The 18,900-nt window shown below is 52.2% G+C and overlaps 1 protein-coding gene across 1 annotated transcript in view; it reads left to right on the forward strand.

Moving 5' to 3' along the window:
• LOC122496004 (thyroglobulin-like) overlaps window positions 1-13,788 on the forward strand; it is a 75,973-nt gene extending 62,185 nt beyond the window's left edge. Inside the window, exons 14-17 of the mRNA XM_043602190.1 lie at window positions 5,314-5,448; window positions 7,121-7,285; window positions 12,389-12,608; window positions 13,662-13,788. Coding sequence (XP_043458125.1) covers window positions 5,314-5,448; window positions 7,121-7,285; window positions 12,389-12,608; window positions 13,662-13,788 — 647 coding nt within the window. The remainder of the gene's footprint in view (window positions 1-5,313; window positions 5,449-7,120; window positions 7,286-12,388; window positions 12,609-13,661) is intronic.
• Window positions 13,789-18,900: the final 5,112 nt, after the last annotated feature.

Consider the following 18,900-nt stretch of genomic DNA (forward strand, 5'->3'; position numbering starts at 1 on the left):
TTAAACCTTGCTGCTGTATTCAGCAGCGGATCTGCTGTGGAAACTGAGGCCCAGTGAGTAGTCAGGCAGGCACGCTGACTGGTTCTACTGTGCCTATGACCAGTCGGAGGAGTCACCCGGCCAGAGGGCAGAGAATGAGGGATGGATGGGCAGGAAGCCAGGTGCCCAAGGACCAGGCTGGGGTGGGGCAAGAGGGAGCAGGGATTGGAAAGAGGCCAGGATGTCACTGGCAGTGCTTTGGGCTCCTATACGCCTTAAGGAACTTCCCCCTCACCCCCCATACTTGGGTGTGGCTCAGCCCTTCATAGTTTTTGAGAAAACAGACCGAAATGCCTCAGAGGTGATGTGATTGGCTGCGTTCACTAAGCTCCGCCCCCTGCACCTGCGTGGTGGGGGGCAGGGGGCCACCTACCCCCCCTGGCTCATTTCTGACTACCGCTCTAGGAGGAGGTTTTCAGGGTGTCCCCGGTTTGCCGAGGAGGAAACAGAGGCCCAGAGGAAGGAGTGGGCTGCCCAAATTCACGGAGCTGTTGGATGGGGATCTGGGATAAACTCAGGGAACCCGGAAGCTTCACCACGTAGGTCTCATTCATGACCTGCGCTCAGAGCCCACCGTTCCTTACAGCTGCTTGACGTGTTCACTCATTGCCTGGCTTCGGGCAGTTTCAGGGGCAGGCTCATCACCCCCCTGTACTCTCCCCTTCCCGGTAGTGGCTCCTGGGGAGTTTCCCTGGGGGCAGTGGAATCTAGCACAGCTAGAGCGCACGCCCATGGGGCTGTGGGGCAGCTAAGCCCTGGGTACCCCAGAAGGCATCCGTTCTTACCAGGCGGGGCGGTCATTCTAGGGGAGCCAACCTCCGTCTTTTCCCCTGCCCACTTCCCTTCCTCTGCTCTGGGGGAAGGGACTAGTATCTTGAGGCCGACTCAGAAGGGCTCCAAGCAAAGAGGCTGATGAGCACACTTACAGCAGGATGTTAGTGGTCACATGCCATTCACTTGAAGGCCTTGTGTTTATTAGAGATTCAGAGAAAGGGCAATGTTTAAGACAAAGACATGAGGTTTTTTAAAGAATGGAGTTTCTCAGAGTGGTTAAGGAACTTGCCCAGGGACACACAGAATCAGGGTGAGTGAGATTGGATCCCAGAACTGTCTCTTTTCACCAGCCTAAGCAGTTTCACCATCAGTTATGGCCAAATCAAAAAAAAAAAGGAATATTTCAGAAACTGAGGATGGCAATTTTCACAACTTGGTGGTGTGTCAGAGTCACCTGGAAAACTAGTAAGGAGCACAGAGGCGAAGGCTCGTTGACGTGGGGACAGCACCTGGGCTGTGGAATTTGTACCAAGTTCTTTATATTCACCAAAGTTTGAGAATTACTGATGGAAAGTAGAAAGGATCCTAAACTTTTTAGCTAATTAGCCCGTTTTTTCCGGGCTCTACCTTTTGGCTATCAGGTCTAGTACCTGGAATGTAGGAGGAGGCCGCTGAGTGGTTGCTGAATAAATGGACAAATCTAGAACTCAACTGGTTACCGCAGAGGACTGCTCAACCAGAGACCCCCGGAGGCAGGTCACTGCTACGTCTGCAATCCAGTTTGGGCCCCATTTCCAAAGTAGCCACATGGACGAGAGCCTGCCTTTCAACCATGTCTTCGAGTTACATTGAGGGAGTTCAGGATCCTGTCAGAAAATAAACACACACAAATAAAGGGCTTTCCTTTACGCCAACAGTAACTGTTTTAAAAATATAATGGGGCAAAAGTTCCCTTCCATTCTTAATGAAATCAAACCCTAAACATAATACAGTCTAAAATCTTGCCAAGTTCGTTTTTAATTTGAAGGACATTCCAATTAATATCCCCAAAGAGCTTTCTTGAAACTTAATATAATGGCTTTGAATTTCATCTGGTAGAATGAGTAGCCAAAAATAGCCAAGAAATATATTTTTAAAATTTTTTTCTTCTTCTTAGTTTTAATGTTTATTTAAAAAAAAATTTTTTTTTAACGTTTTTATTTATTTTTGGGACAGAGAGAGACAGAACATGAAAGGGGTAGGGGCACAGAGAGAGGGAGACACAGAATCGGAAACAGGCTCCAGGCTCCGAGCCGTCAGCCCAGAGCCTGACGCGGGGCTCGAACTCACAGACCGCGAGATCGTGACCTGGCTGAAGTCGGACGCTCAACCGACTGCGCCACCCAGGCGCCCCTTTAATGTTTATTTTTGAGAGAGAGAGAGACAGAGTGTGAGCAGGGGAGAAGCAGAGAGAGAGGGAGACACAGAATCCAAAACAGGCTCCAGGCTCTGAGCTGTCAGGACAGAGCCCAACACGGGCTTGAACCCACAAACTGCGAGATCACGACCTGAGCTGAAGTCGGATGCCCAACAGAGCCACCCCAAGAAATATGTTTTAAAGAGAAAGTAATCAGGGAAGGCTTTGGTGATAAAATGCTTAAAGCAGCATGAGGGCGGGGCTAGAATTTACAAACAGATGAATAAAAGAAGAGGTTACCCAGCAGACAAAATTCATTTATATGTAAGTACTTAATATATGATACACATGGCATTTCACTTTCAAGGGGAGATTTTTTTTTTAAAGGTGATGCTGGCATTGCAGTGTATAAAATATATTTGAAACAGAAGTGGGGGGGAGGGAAACTCATCAATATGCCACAGATAACATCCTTTGGGTGGGTCTGATGGTAAGCTCCCCCCCCAAATGCTTCCAAGATCCCCCCAGCCTCCAGGCTTTATTGTCAGTTTACACGCACAAAGAACTTGTTCTCGGAATTTGCATGAGCTGCATGAGCCCCAGATGCTGGGTTCTGCACAACAGCAGCCGCCCGTCCTAGGGTCCCCGCCAGCTGGGGGGAAGGGGACAGGACGAGGGTGTGGCAGGGACTTGGCTCCAGGCCCTGGGGTGGCGACGGATGAGCGGACTCTCACTTTAGAGATGAAATTTACCCTTCAATTCTAAGCGCTTTCCCCCAGACATCAAGCTAAACACGGAGTGCGGCCAAGGCTTCCATTTTAAGCCCGTAATTGGCAGGATGGTCCTGCAACCCCATCATAAGTCTTCTGTGAAATTGCAGTGTCCTCACCGCCTAAAAATATGCAGCTCAGTTTGGTCATGTTGCAAAAACGCCGCTTGTAGTGACCATGAAAATAGTAACGCGTGGAGGACGTTTACGAAAATGAGAGCCCGGGGTCTGCGGCAGAGAAGCTGGGTCCCAAGGTCAGGAAGACGTGGCTCTGGATCCTGAGGACGGCCCCACGGCTCCAGGACGGGGTTCGCCTTCTCTGGCTGAGTCCGTCGGAAGTCTCCCATCATTATTTGATGACTTCTCTGGATAAACCCTTTTACTCTCTTTTTTCTTTTCTTTTTTTTTCTTTTTATTAAGAAGAAACAGGTGTGGTCTAGGTTGCTTCACCATTCTAATTTTAGCGCTCTGGGCGTCAAAGGCAGATTCGAGATAAAAATGACAGGCTTCCTTATACAGCTAAGAGGGTGGTACTGTCCGAGAGAAAGACCTTTTCATACCTGGGGACAATTTCCCGGGAAAGGTGCTCAGCTATTTAGGAAGCTTGGAGGGGGTGGAAAGAGTGTTGGCCGAGAGCCAAGAGGGCTGGTTCTGTGTCTGGCTTGGTCAAGTTCAACTTGGAAAGTCACGTAGCCTTTCTGTTTCTGACTCCTCGTTTGTGAAGGAGGCCTTGGAGTCCCTACCCCACCACTCAGGCGGAGCTCCGTGGGAATCGGACGCAATGACATCTTGCAGATGGGAAAACTGAGACACTGGGTTCACACCCTTAAAGCACTTAGCTGATAAGTGACAGCACTTTGCAAACTGTAAATTGCTACACCTAAGGTGGCCATGCTCTTCTTCGAGCACAAGTGAGATCAATGGTCACAAGTAGTTACTATAGGGATAGAACCACTGTGGTCTTCTGACAACGAAACCAGAGACAGAAAGGAAAAGTAAATGAACACATAGATTTTTCTCCATTAACGATCAGTGATGCACCCCCCAAACAGATCTGGAGAATGCTAGAGTTAGCGCTCCCAGCGATCACGGAGGGCTGGGTTGGGAGGCAGTGTTTTGCCCATTTTAGTGCTCTTCGTGGACAGAAAAATGCATTCATCCACCTTGACCCCCAGTCCTCCTTCATAGTGAAAGCTTCGGGTCCCCGTTCAGGGTCACCTCTGTCCTCACAGGGACACTGGTTGCTCTGGCAGGTCTCTTCGCCCGTGCCAAGCCATATGTCTGACAGCTGCACCTGAGTCCCTCCCTGCTGGTGTGACAGATGCACAGATGGCGGGAGGCAGCGCCCTGGAGCCGCGGAGGGCATGGGCTGTGTGCATGCAAAGCCCGGGTTTCGCTCTCGCCCCACCCCTGAAGAATGGAACTCTCTGGGGCGAGCCCAGTTAACGTCTCTGCATCTCATTTCCTTCATCTTTAAAGAGGATGTTTTAGCTGCTGATTTCCAGGAAACAAACTCAGTGATGGAGATTTGCATGCAGGATGTTTTGTGCGCGGGGCTCGTGGCCCCTGTAAGGAAGCGAGGGGGCAGCGGGAGACGTAGGGCTTCTGTGCCGACCAAACCCCAGCCCCGCGGATCCCTTGGTGAGCTCTGAAGCTGGGCTGGCCCTGCAGAGTCATCCCATCTTGGGGCAGGGGGTTTGGCCTGTGCACACCCACACGGACTAGTTTGGGGACACAGGCTGACCCTGAGAGGGGCGGCGGCTCACCTAGATCACAGGCAGTTCCTGGAGGGGACGCGGCTAAGAGCCCCCAGACACCAGCTTCCCAGCGCTGGGGAGATGAGAGGCTGGGTCCTGAAAGGTGGCCCGGGCTGCACGCCACAGCGTCCGTTATGAAGGCAGTGGTCTTGGCTCCATTCGAGGGCTTGGGGAGGATTAAGTGACACCGTCTCTGGGAAGCCCTACATCCGCTATTGTCATTGTTACCTAGCTTCGTTCTGATTGTTGAGTCGTGACACCTGCGTTACGATGCTGGCCTTCTCTGTTTTACTTCTCCCACGCTCTACTGGGAGCTTCTTAATAGAAACAGCCATGGTTTGTTGTCATTGTTTTATCTTCATATCCATAGACTTGGGCATAGAACTTGGCTCCTAAAAACTTGTACTAAATCACTGTAGATGGAAACATGGATCCAGGGACGGGGTCACAGGACAATGGAGGCCGCAGGGAAGATGCCCTGGGGCTGCTTCTTCGGGGTGCCAAGTGGCACCCCGTTGTCTTTCTCATCACAACATGGAAAGCTGCGTGTGACTAACGTCCCCTGCTCTCCCTCCTAGTCGCTCTGGGATCCTGGCAGTCCCTGGCCCTCTCCTCAGCAGTTGTCGACCCGTCCATCAGGAACTTTGATGTTGCCCACGTTAGCACTGCCGCCACCAGGGACTTCTCTGATGCCAGAGACTTCTGTCTGTTGGGTAAGGGGAGTTTCCCACCCCTCCTTCCCTCCAAGGTAGGGTGGTTGATTGGGACGGGGCCTCACACAGCGCTGCCAACGTCTTGACCTCGGAAGAACGTGGGAGACCCCAAGATGGCCTGGCATGCTGGGCAGGAAGGGATGAACCTGGGGACAGACTCTGGGTGCGCCCTCTTCTACAGTACCCCCATCCTCCTGCAGGGCAGACCATAGTCAAGGTCTCCAAGGGAGTAAGCTGGCCAGAAAGAGAACAACGTTGAGCCAGGTCAGAAGATGATGAGAGGAAGGATCTAGGAGGCTAGCCGGAGACAAAGGAGATGAGCAGAAGCCGGGATAGCTGTCCTCAGATTATAGATGGGCCATCATGGCAAGGAAGAAATGTACTTGTCCTGGCCAGGCTCACAGAGCGAAGCTAAGACCTATGGGGAAAACTCAAATTTCAAGAGATATTTTTCAATACAAAATAAAGAAGCTTCTAATAGGCAAAGCTGTCCACAGACACATACTTCTTTTAGAGGGTTTCTGGTCACTGGTATTTAAACAAAAGCTAGATAACCATGTGATAAAAATGTTCTACAAAGACTCTTCTGCAAGAGTCTGAGGTTGAATAACATTCATACTCCTCTAATTCTTTGATTCCATGAATCCCCTCACCGACAGGGTTGGATAGAAATACGCACGTCTTACAGAAAGGGCCGTGTAAAGATGTACAGGTTGTGCGCTGCACAATTCTGTGTGCTGCCATAGCACAGACTGGGCTGTGAATGAAGCCCTTAGACAGTTCACAGCTTGCCCAAGTAAATGAGTCAACACCATTTTCACAGCTGTTCTTAGGACTTAAAATCTTTAATGCCATAAATAATTTAAATTATCTAGTTCAGGACCTGGTACATATGGAAAATGACATAATCCCTGGTGGAAAATTGTGGGTATGATGGAGGAGCTGGACAGGGAGATAAGGCTGAAGAGGAAGACAAGGGCTAGAGCATGGAGAGCTTTGTCTGGTATGACTTAATCCCAAAGCCAGTGGGGAGCCAGGGAGTTGCTTCAAACAAGGGAATGACAGGAGCACATTTGTGAATTAAATAAACAACCCCAAACCTGATTTTTGTGTGGAAGATAGATCTATAGAAGAGTTGGGTTCTACCCCCCACCCCCACCACAATTCTATTTCCAGCCCCTGGCACAGTATCAGGGATGTATAGTAGATGTTCAAATGAATAAGTAAGTGATTATATGTATATATGGATGAATGGATGGAGGCATAGACAGATGGTTGCAGGGATGCATGGATGCATGGGTGGATGGATGGATGCATGGATGGATGCCTGGATGGATGCATGGACAGATGGTTGCACAGATGCATGGATGCATGGGTGGATGGATGGATGGATGGATGGATGGATGGATGGATGGATGCATGCATGCATAATTGGATGGATGGATGGATGGATGGATGGATGGATGGATGGATGGAAGCATACATGATTAGATGGATAGACTGACAGGTGCACGGATTCACAGATACACGACTGGATGAATGAATGGGTGGACTGATGGATGAATAGATGATGTATGGGTTCCCGGATGCCCGATTGGATGCCTGATCAAACAGAAAAATGGCTGAGGTGCTATCTCTGAGGCCCAAGCCTCACTCTTCTCTTATTCCGTAGAATGTTCCCGTCACCAGGCCTGCCTCGTCACCACTCTGCAGACCCGACCTGGTGCTGTGAGGTGTGTATTCTATGCTGATACTCAGATCTGCACACATAGCCTGCAGGCCCAGAACTGCCGGCTTCTGCTCCGTGAAGAGGCCACCCACATTTACCGGAAGCTGAGTAAGTCCCAGCCTGTGTCTTTGTGGCTATTTCTGAGGGCCTGGATATAGCTGGAAGGGATCGTCTAAGCATGTGGTGACTTGTGGGCAGTGGCTTTTGAGGTTCTTAAGGAAAAATTGGCCAAAGTTATCCTGGGAAAGATGGCATTCATTTGGGATGGACTGAAGGAAGATGAAAACCCTGTATGTATATATACATACATACGTACATACATACACACACACATATACAATTATGGTTATTTTATTTTATTATATTATATTTTATTTTATTCTATTGTAGTTAGTTAACATACAGTGCAACATTGGTTTCAGAAGTAGAATTCAGTGATTCAGCACTTACATATAACACTCAGAGCTCATCATAACAAGTGCCCTCCCAGTATCCATTACCCATCTGGCCCACCCCCACCCACCTCCCTCTATCTACCCTGAATCTGTTCTCTATTGTTAAGAGTCTGTTGTGGTTTGTTTCTGTCTCTTCTCTTCCTTCCCCCTTCCCATATGTTCATCTGTTTTGTTTATTAAATTCCACATATGAATGAGTTTATATGACATTTGTCTTTCTCTGATTTACTTACTTTGCTCAGCATAATACATTCTAGCTCCATCCACATCATTGCAAATGGCAAGATTTCATTTTTTTGATGGCTGTGTAATATTCCATTGCATATATATGCCACATCTTTTTTACCCATTCATCAGTCGATGGACATTTGGGCTTTCTCCACAGTCTGGCGATGGCCGATAATGCTGCTATAAACACTGGGGTGCATGTGCCCTTTCGAATCAACATTTTTGTATCCTTTGGATAAATACATAGCGATGCAGTTGCTGGGTCATAGGGTAATTCTATTTATAATTTTTTGAGGAACCCCCATACTGTTCTCCAGAGTGGCTGCACCAGTTTGCATTCCCACCACCAGTGCAAGAGGGGTCCCCTTTCTCCTCGTCCTCATCAACAACACCCGTTGTTTCTTGCATTGTTAATTTAGCCATTCTGACAGGTGTGAGGTGGGATCTCCTCGTGCTTTTGACTTGTATTTCCCTGATGAGGAGCGACGTTGAGCATCTGTTCATGTGTCTGTTGGCCATCCGGATGTCTTCTTTGGAAAAGTGCCTATTCATGTCTTCTGCCCATTTCGTCACTGGGTTGTTTGTTTTTTGGAAACCCTGTTTCTAAGCTAGAACTTCTCTGTGCCATCTTTATTCATTTATCCGAGGTATGGAAGCCACTGGCCTTTGAGTTTCGTAGCAAAGTAATCAAATGGGCTACTATTTATGATCATTTTATAGTTCAGACACTTCTGTCCCGTGCCTTATCTCAGCTGGTCCTCACACCAATCCTGAGATAGCAAGATAAAGCTTTCATCCCATCTTAGTGATCAAGAGACTCTGGCCCAGCGAATCCACTTCTCTGATTTCACACAGCTAGCTGTGACAGAATGGGAACTTGGAACCAGGTTTCCTATCTCTAGATACAATCTGCTCGCCCTAAACCACCTCGCCTCACTACCGAATCATAGTCACCATGGAGAGGGCAGCTTTTCGTGGCTCAGTTTCATTTAAAAGCATCCAGTGAGGTGCTGTTACGTATCCGACGTCGTGCTGGTGCTGGGGATACAGGGATGAAGCCAGCAAGGGGAGAGCAACCTAGAATCCATCACTAACTGAAACATCTAAGAACCCTTTAACAGGGTTTGTGGGAGCTGGGGATCTGGGGGAAGCACCTCCCCCATTAGACCTGCTTATGGGATGGAATTAATAACTTTTGTTTTTTAATGTTGCCTTTTTCTGCCATCTTATCTTCTAGAGCAGAGACGGGCAAACTTTCTCTGTAAAGGGCCAGATAAATATTTTAGGCTCTACGCGTCTATTCCAACTACTCAACTCTGCCACTTTCGCGGAAGAGCAGCCACAGAAAATACGTAAATCAATGGGTGTGGTTGTGTGCCAATAAAACTTTATTTACAAAACCAGGCACCAGCTGCATTTGGCGCCACCCTGCCCTAGAGCACTGGTGGTTCCCAGACCTGTCTTGATCCAGTGATATCCTCTCCCTCTGTCCCCTCCCCTCCCTCAGCCTTTAGACCTTGGGGGTGCTTTCCAGGCCTGGGAGGGCTTTGATTGCCATATGCTGTGGTCTTGGGCCTCTAGTCTCAAGTCTCCTCACCTGCATAGACATTTATACTATTTAGTCAGGTTAGATTGCAGTAGTCTATCTCACCCATAGTGTCGCTAATCTGCACGGTAATCCTGCTGAGGAGAGATGCCTAGCTTTGAGGTTTAGCTTCTGGAAAACAAATTAAACTGTTTCCCTGTTAATTCTGTGCAATGCAAATTCAGTGTGCAGAGCTCACCTCCAGCTGAAGACGCCTGCCCGTGTGTTTCGGCACAGGCATCGCTCGCACCTCATGCACACATACGGCTACTGATCGTTTTCTTAAGCTAAGTAGTCATGTGGCCTAAATATGTGACTCTTCTAGAAAGAGTCCATCATTTTCTGCAAACCATTTCAAAAGAGAGAACTGCACATCTAACATTTTCCCCAGGTTGGGGCTCATTCTGTCTGGGATTCGTTGGGCAGCGTCTGGAGGGAGGGTTGAATACCAGTGTCCGTGAGAAAGCAGGCTTGCGTGCCCTCAACAGTCTTTAGCTTTTATATTTTCTGTCTTTGCTCCTCCTTCAGAGATGCCACGTTCATGAAATGTGGCTATTTTCCTGCAAAGGAAAGGGATGGAGTCTGAAGGTTCAGGTGCTTTACCACCCTCAGTCCTGAGTGCTTGCCCGAGATCCTGCGATTTACAGCTGAAGCAGGTCTTGCGGGAAGGAGCTGTGGGCTGAGAACCAGGTTAAAACGTGTGACCATTTGCTTCCATCCTGAGTTTCCATTGAGTTCTTACTAGGACCGCAGTGTTTTTAAACAAACTTTCACTCATGGTTTCCTCCCTCCCTCCCGTCCTTCCTTCCTTCCTCCCTCCTTCCATTCCTTCCTTCCTTCCTTCCTTCCTTCCTTCCTTCCTTCCTTCCTTCCTCCCTCCTTCCATTCCTTCCTTCCTTCCTTCCTTCCTCCTTCCATTCCTTCCATTCCTCCCTCCCACCCTCCCTTCTTCCTTCCTTCCTTCCTTCCTCCCTCCCTCCCTCCCTCCCTCCCTCCTTCCCTCCCTCTCTCCCTCCCTCCCTTCCTCTCTCTCTTTTCCTTTTTCTCTCTCCCACTCCCTCCCACCCTTCATTCCTCCCTCTCTTCCTCCAATTCATTCATTCACACACCTGTGGAGCCCCTGCCACTTGCAGGCACTGGGCTTGGAGCACCACAGACATCATGTTATTTATTCCCAACATCTATGTATTGTAGGGACTGCTACTATTCCTCTTGTGCAGGGGGGAGATTGAGGGCCAGAAGAATTAGGAAGTTTTCCCCAAGTAGCTGGTGCATCACATCAAGCCCAAGTCTGCCTGCCTCCTCGGACCATCCACTGGTTCCTCCTCACGATGTTCCTCGGTGGCCTGAAAGTCCTGAACACACGCCATCCCAGGGCTTCTCAACCCTCGCACCATGGACTTCCGGGGCCAGACCGTTCTTTGCCCTGGGGGCGGTCCTACAAATTGCAGTATGTTTAGCAGCGTCCTTAACCTCTACTCACTAGATGTCAGCAGCTGGCATCTCTCACAGACCCTTAGGACAACCAAAAATGTCTCCGGATATTGTCAAATGCCCCCTGGGGACAAAGTCACCTCCAGTTGAACCTCTGCATTACGCCCCACCCGTGAGGAAGGGGTAACATCTGTCCTGTCTGTCTGCTTCCTCTCCTGTCCTCATGGGAACAGTATGTGGAGATTGGTCCACAGAGCAAGCAGCAAAACTTTTCTCAATCAGCCAACAGTGGAGCTGAGCAAAGCAAACACACCTGCTGGAAATAATAAGAAATTTCTCTCTCCCCGCCCCGCACATGCGAGCACGCACACACGCACACACACACACGCACGCAGTGACAGAAATGGAAGATCTCTTCACCAGCATTTAGCGTTTCCTTTGTGCAAGGCCCTAAGCCCTGTGGGGAATCAGACACAGGCCTGTTCCAAGTCCCAGATGATGGTATTTGGCCCTGAGCCAGGGTCCCAACAAAAGTTGACTGACTCCATCAATGGATACCAGAAGATGTGGTGGAGGGGATAAGCGAGGACTGCAGAGAGGGGGGTGAGCATTACAAGGAGGGGGTGGAAGGTGCTGGAGGTGGGGCAGGCTGGCAGGTGGCGCTAACTTTGACCTGATGGGCCAGATGGACCTGGGGAACGCAGGAAGGGAGAGAGGGTGTTGCAGGCCAGGGCAGTGGCCTGGAGAGGGGCCCCTGAGCTGGCCCTGGACCCACGTGAACCGGCAGTGGCCACAGTCGGGGGCCAGAAACGCTTTGAATCCCACACCTTGATGTCCTGGCAGCTACCCACCCTTGGCCCCTAAATCTGTTTTCTTAGGAGTGAAATGCAAATAAGGAACCACGGTGCCTCGGCGTCATTTCTGCAATCCCGAAGTTCTAAAACTTAGAAAACAATTTTTCTGTGGCTGTGTGAATTTGTAGCAAACTTCTCTGGTGACCATATCTGCCCGAGAGTAACTGAAGAAATCAGATGCTCTGTTCATCCCTGTTCGTATGAGTAAGCCACACATTTCGCCCCAGAAATAATTGATGTGTTCGATGGTGGGGCCTGACTCCAGACCTTGCACGTTCTGTATCCCTCTGTTCTTTTTAAAAATCCAAGTAATCCTGAACGATAGCTCACGTCTGGCCCCCGCGAGCCGAGGAAGGGCTCGAATCCGGGGTTAAGCTCTGCGTGGCCTCTGGTGGGGAGAATCAGCGAGGCAGCGCACGTGGAGGGGGGATTGGTGCTGTGAGCTGCAGACATTCAGTGTCTCGTGAACATCAGCTGTACTTGCTATTAATTTTTTTTTTTCACATTGGAAAGTGACCTGGCTGGACTCAGGCTGTTGGGGTCTGAGCGAACTACCCACATTTTTACAGTGCGAAAGCAGTGTTTTGTCTGAATGCAGCACCCACTGTCGTCTCCTTCCCTCCCCGCCCCCCCCCCCAATCTGTCCTCCTGACAGGCAACCCTCTGCTCAGCTCTGGGACACCTGTACCTTCTGTGACCATCACCCCCCACGGCCAGCTGCTGGGCAGGTCCCGGGCCGTCCAGGTGGGCACGTCATGGAAGCAGGTGGATCAGTTCCTGGGAGTTCCATATGCCTCCCCGCCCCTGGCCGAGAGCCGCTTCCGGGCACCGGAGCCCTTGAACTGGACTGGGTCCTGGGATGCCACCCAGCCACGGTGAGAATCTGGTGGAATACATTTTGGTGAATGCGCAGAGAACTCCTCTCCCGTCCGGGTCCTCCAGAGCGAGACTCGGTAACAGAGCCGTGCGTTCGGGTTTGAGTAGTGAATGGGGGCGGGGAAGTGTGTTAAGGCAGCCTTAGGTGCGCTAACAGATAAACCCTCCGGATAGCATTATCTTGCTCCCGTAAAGTGAATTTGGTGATGGAGCAGCCGTTGTGTTCTGCCCCATGCGGTGATTCAGGGACCCAGGCAACGGGCCCTTCTTCAGCACGCACATTCCTGGACTTTGCCTCCAGGAAAGAGAGGCTTCGGAAGGGTCCTCACGGACGATTCCTATGGGCCGTGCCTGCGGGTGTGTGTGATACGCACATCGCTGGCCCTAGTCTGCAAATAGTTGGAACTCAGCCCCCTGGCCATAGCTGACTCGCTGGGGCTGAGAAATACAGCAGAGAGGGGAAAAAAAAAGCACGTGAGCTAATGAAAAACATTTAAAAAGGGCTCTCCCTCCCAATAGGAACAGCCTTCAAAGGAGTTTTTAGAAAAAGGAAAAAAAAAAAAAGGTCAAATCCTAACTTCCTGCCTCATCCACCGCGTCGCTTTCCCTTACCGCCTCCCACGCACACACCGCTTTAAACAGTTGCCACACTGGAGATTTTGGCATTTTCCAAACCAGCGTGTGTTCACCTGGGAAAGAACACGATTCTCCGCTCTCCCTTCCTGCAGCTCTGCCCTGAGGCAGCTGGCCCAGCCCTGTCACTTGTCTCCCATGGCTGGCTGGCGGGCCGGTCCACAGCCCACGGCGGCGGGGGGGGGGGGGGGGGGGGGGGGGGGGGGGGGGGGGGGGGGGGGGGTCCCGCTGTTCCTCTCACGTGCTGCCACTCCCTTTGCCCGTCACCCGAAGCCCGAAGCCGCCCAAGTGCTGCAGAGCCGGTGGCCCAGCGGGCGTTTGGCCGGAGCAGTGGGTTCTGGCCGACAGTGGGCAAGAAGGGAAGATGAGGCCTGTGCCCTCGGCCGTTTACCTGGAAGTCACAGAGTCTGTATCCCCAGGGCCAGCTGCTGGCAGCCAGGCACCAGGACACCCACGTCTCCCGGAGTCAGCGAGGATTGCTTGTATCTTAACGTGTTTGTCCCTCAAAATGCGGTGAGTTCTGACGCCCTTGACTGCCTGCCCTGAAAACTGCCCCGTTAGAAACCCCCTGTCCCCGGAGTTGCCAGGCCCTTTACTCCTCTCCTCCGTGGCGGGCTCAGGTCTGCCCCCCCAGGGCTGTCCTGTCTGGTTCTTGGCTCTGTGAATAAGCAGGGGTCCCCCTGGTTCCTACCTGGCCTCACCGTATCCTCCCCACATCCCCAGGTCACCCGCCCCCCCCCCCCCCCCGCCACGGGAGATGAGGCACAGTTGTCCTGCTTTGGTTCTCCGAGAAATACTCACAAAGGGCTTGTGTTGGGGTGCACTGCTCTGGGTGGGACGGAGCGGTGCATAAAACAGAGGGAGTTGCATCTTAGTGGGAAGGGCGGAAACAGAGAAGCAAGTATCGATCGACTACGGTGTTGAGAGGACACAGTGACAGGAGGTGTGTTGGGCGGTGTTCAGCAGGTGCCGCTTGAACAGGGGTGGGTGGGGAGGCGTGAGGCAGGCGGTGGGTGAGGGTCAGTGATGCGGGGTCTCTGAGAGTGGGAGAGAGCCCGAGCAGGGGCGGGGGGGAAGGGGGGAGAAGGGCGGAGCCTGACTCCCATTCACCCACGCATGAGGAAATGAACAGCACTGTCCTTGGAAGACCCTAGAAGGGACCCCTAGGGACATCCCCCCCGCCCCCGGAGTGTCATTCGGGGCAGTCCTGGAGGGTGAGGCTTGGAGCTGTGACCCTGACTCTGGTTCTGTCCCGATTTGAAGCCTGAATCTGCCTGAGAAGCAGCCATGACCCTGGTGTTGAATGTTTGAGTTTCCTGTTTTGGGGGGAAGGGTCAGAGTGCACGAGAGAAAAAGGAACTGATAAGGTTTAGGAAACATGAGTTTCTGGTGACGCCAGCCCAGTGTCGATAGACGCCATGGTGCCGGTGACCACGCTACAGCGTCCTGGTCCCCTAGCCCGCTAGCAGTGAGATTCCACTGCCCTTTGGACGTTTGACGTCAGCAAGATGGTCTGAGTAAGCTTGGTCACGAGGCCTCTCAGACGTCAGAGCTCCCGTGGGCTGCACCACTAAGAACACAGAGCCTAGGATAAGGGAGACAGCAGGTCCCCTCTGCCTGGTGCTGGTCACCCCATACCTGGGATGCCGGAGTAAGGTCCGGCGCCCAGCTGGACTTCCACTGACCCCCCTGTACCACTGGCCTAGAGAAGGCAATCACGTTCTGTGTGCTCCAGTTACCGGTTCTGAAAGTGGGAGAGAAACAACATCTGGTTCATAACGTTCTTGCAAGAATTAAATAAAACATTGCATGGAGTCTCATGAGTCAGGAGATGGCTGATGGGGGAACATGAGATGACCATGAGTGGGACAATGTCACAGGGGAGTGTGCTGGGAGGGGGCTGAGGCTGCTATTCTGGGTCAGCCGCCTCCTCCCCGTACGTGTTTTAAACAGTGACTTCGCCACTCTGAGCCTCAGCGTTCGCACCCATAGAGTCGAGGTGCTTAGGGTCATTAGAGCATCAGCCTTGTGGGGCGGAAGCTGTGAGGGGGCACCCGAGGTGACCACGCTTAGCGTGCCATCTATCGGGGCGGGTCCTCAACCAGTGTTCGCTGTTGGTGGGGAACGCATGCGTGTCGGAGCCCGTGGCACGTGGCTGGAGCCGTCACAGCACAGGGAGGACTGAGTGAGCAAGATGCACCTGGGGTCCTGCACGCACCGCGGCCCGGAGTCAAGTTCGGGTCCCCCAGAGGGAGCATTATATTCTAACAGAAGGGTCAGCTTGGGGTTAAGTCCTGCCTTGCCACTCCCTCCCTCGCTGTGTGATCTCAGACGAGCTATGTAAGATCGCCAGGCCTCTGCCTTCTCATCTGCAAAGTGGGCACGGTAACGATCCGCATGCTCCTGGAGCTTGAGGACTGAATAAGGAACACGCGTAGGTGCTGAGCCCAGTGCCTTGCTCTCGGCGCATGCTAGAAGGTGGCTGTGTACCCCCAGGGTGGGATTCAGGGACACGCTGGCCAAACTAAAGAGGCTCACCGGGGAGGACCCAGAGGGCCTTCCGGAATAAACTAGGGGCGAGAACCGAGGGGCTGGAGGACTGCATAGCTCCAGCCGATGGGCTCCCGGTCTGCCGTGGGCTGCCATTTCCGCCACCTGCTCACGTTTCAAAACAGCTTATCGGGTGACATCAGGCCAATTAGTGCACTGGTGATGCTGTAAGACAGCACTGGCCGGGAGGCGTAAACAGAGATCTATTTTCTCACGATTCTGAAGGCCGGGGATCCAAGACCAAGGGGCCGGCAGGGTTGCTGGCTTCTGAGGCTGCTCTCCTCGGCCAGTGGATGGTCATCTCCTCCCTGTGTCTCCACATGGCATCTCTTCTGTGTGTCTCCATCCAAATGTCCCCTCTTTTTTTTTTAACATTTATTTTTGAGAGACAGAGAGAGACAGAGCATGAGGAGGGGAGGACGACACACACACACACACACACACACACACACACACACATACATGCACAGAATCTGAAGCAGCCTCCAGGCTCTGAGCTGTTTGTCAGCACAGAGCCCGGCGCGGGGCTCGAACTCACAAACCGCGAGACCATGACCCGAGCCGAAGTCGGACGCTCAACTGACTGAGCCACCCAGGCGCCCCTAAACGTCCCCTTCTTGTGAGGCTACCAGTCATATTGGCTTAGGGCCCACTAGCTTAATCGCTGCCTTATAGGACCCTCCCCAAATATAGTCACATTCTGAGGTCATGGGGGTCAGGGATTCAAGCTGTGAGTTTTGGGGGGACACAGCTCAGCCCGTAACGTGGGACTCAGTGTGCTTACGAGGCAGAGTTGCCAGGAAGAGTCAGGCACGTGTAGGCTCAGAATCTGGCACTTTCTTCGGAAAGGTGCCCTCAGCAAGCTCTGCCCGCTGAGAAGGGGCCAACGTGTCGCCTTACGTTTGTCCGCTCCCCGCAGGCCCCCAACGCGTCCGTGCTGGTGCTTTTCCACAACACCGTGGAGGGCAGGGGGAGTGAAGGGCAGCTGGCCATCGACGGCTCCTTCCTGGCCGCCATTGGCAACCTCGTCGTCGTCACCGCCGGCTCCCGAGTGGGCGTCTTCGGCTTCCTGAGTTCTGGTGAGTCGCTGGTGTGGCTGCTGACCCCTGAGCCGAGGCCAACTCTATGTGTGCGTCCAACCCCTTCTTCTCAGAGCCCCATCTGTCCCTTCCTGGTCCCCGGCCCTCCTCCAGCCCGGTGAGCTCTCAGTGGAACGTCCAGCATGCCACGAGACCCCTCCAGTGATGCTGACGCCCCGTTGCCACCGACTGAACTTACTTTGTGCCGAAGCTGTTCCAAGTCCATTACGTGCTTTATCTTCTGGTGTGTGTGTGTGTGGGTGGGTGGGTGTGTGTTGAGGTCCCAGAAGGTCAAACCCTTGTTTAATATCGATAGTTAAGAAACAACAGAGCCAGGATTCACCACCGAGGTTGCCTTGGCTCTAGAAAAGGATACAAATGGATTATAGGTCCTGGGCCCACAGGGAAGCCATTTGACTCCGCGTGAGGGCGGGTGTCAGTAATGCTTCCTGTTTCCTCTTGAATGCCAGCCTCACTTGGGAATGTCATCCTGTCCCCTGTCCAGTCACACAACCGTTTGTCACCCTGGTTACACCCTCCACTTCCCCCACCAGCACCCAGGGCAGAGGTGAGGCCCGGACACTTTCATCGTCTGCCTCTTCCTCCGCATCCAGCCCCCACCAGTGGTGGGTATTTGTCAAACAGCCATGGCCAGCGGTGGACACGCTGGCCTGGGAATCTGAAGAGCTGAGGGCCAGCTCTGCCATTCATTGTCTGAGTCTCATTCATAAAACCCTTCGCTTCTGAGTCTCAGCTTTCTCCTCTATAAAATGGGAACGATTTTACCCAACTTCCAAAGTTACGTAAGGCTCCAGGGAGGTCGTACGTGTGAAAGGGCTTCAGATACGGTAGTGGGTCCTCCAGGTAGGCACTGAACTTCATCTCTGTTCTCCAAGGACCTCACTTAAGACCCGAATGCCTGACCTGCTAAGTAAGGACGGGAAGGTAGAAGGTAGCATGGCTAGATTGATGGACCCACCTGGGATGTGGTGAGTGGGTAGGTATCCAGCACGGGCAGGAACTCAGCAGTGCTGGGGAACGAGGGCTGTGTAGACCACATGGCGTGAAGCCTCAAGCACCGTGAGAAGATTCTAGACCTGCACGGCAAACCCAAAATGGGCGCCAAGTCAAGGCGAAATACCACCAGATGCCAACGAGGGAAACACGGATGACAAACAGATTTCAGATTTTCCTTCGGAGGGAACGGGGTCGGCTGCTAGAGCGCTGAAAACTTTGCCTGGATTTTCTTTCCTCTTGTCAAACGCGAGACTGACGATGATTTGCGAAGTCAGTAGCTCCCGGCTCTGAGGAGGCGGGTGAAATTCAGAACTCATCCTGTTGAACGTGGTCGGGTGGAGCTTTCCACAGACAGGGCCGGCTCCTTGGCACAGGGCCTTACCAGACAGGGAAGAGTAAATTTCCATACGTCCCCTGTGCCCGAGGGGTGGGGGCGTGACGGTTTTGTGGAGTGTAATCTTACTGAGGATTTGTGTGCTTCTGGGAAGGCAGACTCATTTCTGCTGCCGGTGGAGACAGTGTCGGGGGAGGCAAAGGAAGTTTCCAGAACGCCCAACCCTTCTCCTTCCTGATCTGGAATGCTGCCTGTTCATTGTGCTTAAAGCAAAACTGCGAGGGAGAAGGAAAGTTACAGTTGAGAGTGCCGGTCTCCACCAGACATTTCTCCTGGATTGCCTCATTTCATTCTTAAGGCAGCTCTGTGAGGCCAGTACCAAAGGGCCGTTGCACAGATGAACCATGAGGCTCAGAGAGGTCGAGGAACGCCATGCCCCACAGTTAGGAGTGCGTTCCGGGCTCTGCATCCTGTTGCTCAAACAGCAAGGAGAAATCTATTGTGGCTTGCTCCCACGGATGTTTACAAGTGCCCTTTGGGTTCCCTGTTCTTCCGTGTACAGAGTAAGATTGGTCTTTTACATCCTTTTAGCCACAGATGGTTCTTCTTTGCTTTATTGACCAGACTCCCCAGCTCCCCCCACATTCCCAGGCTTTTGCCTCTCTTCCATTGAGCCGC

The sequence above is a fragment of the Prionailurus bengalensis genome, chromosome F2, assembly GCF_016509475.1.
Source record: "Prionailurus bengalensis isolate Pbe53 chromosome F2, Fcat_Pben_1.1_paternal_pri, whole genome shotgun sequence".
NCBI classification, from domain to species: domain Eukaryota; kingdom Metazoa; phylum Chordata; class Mammalia; order Carnivora; family Felidae; genus Prionailurus; species Prionailurus bengalensis.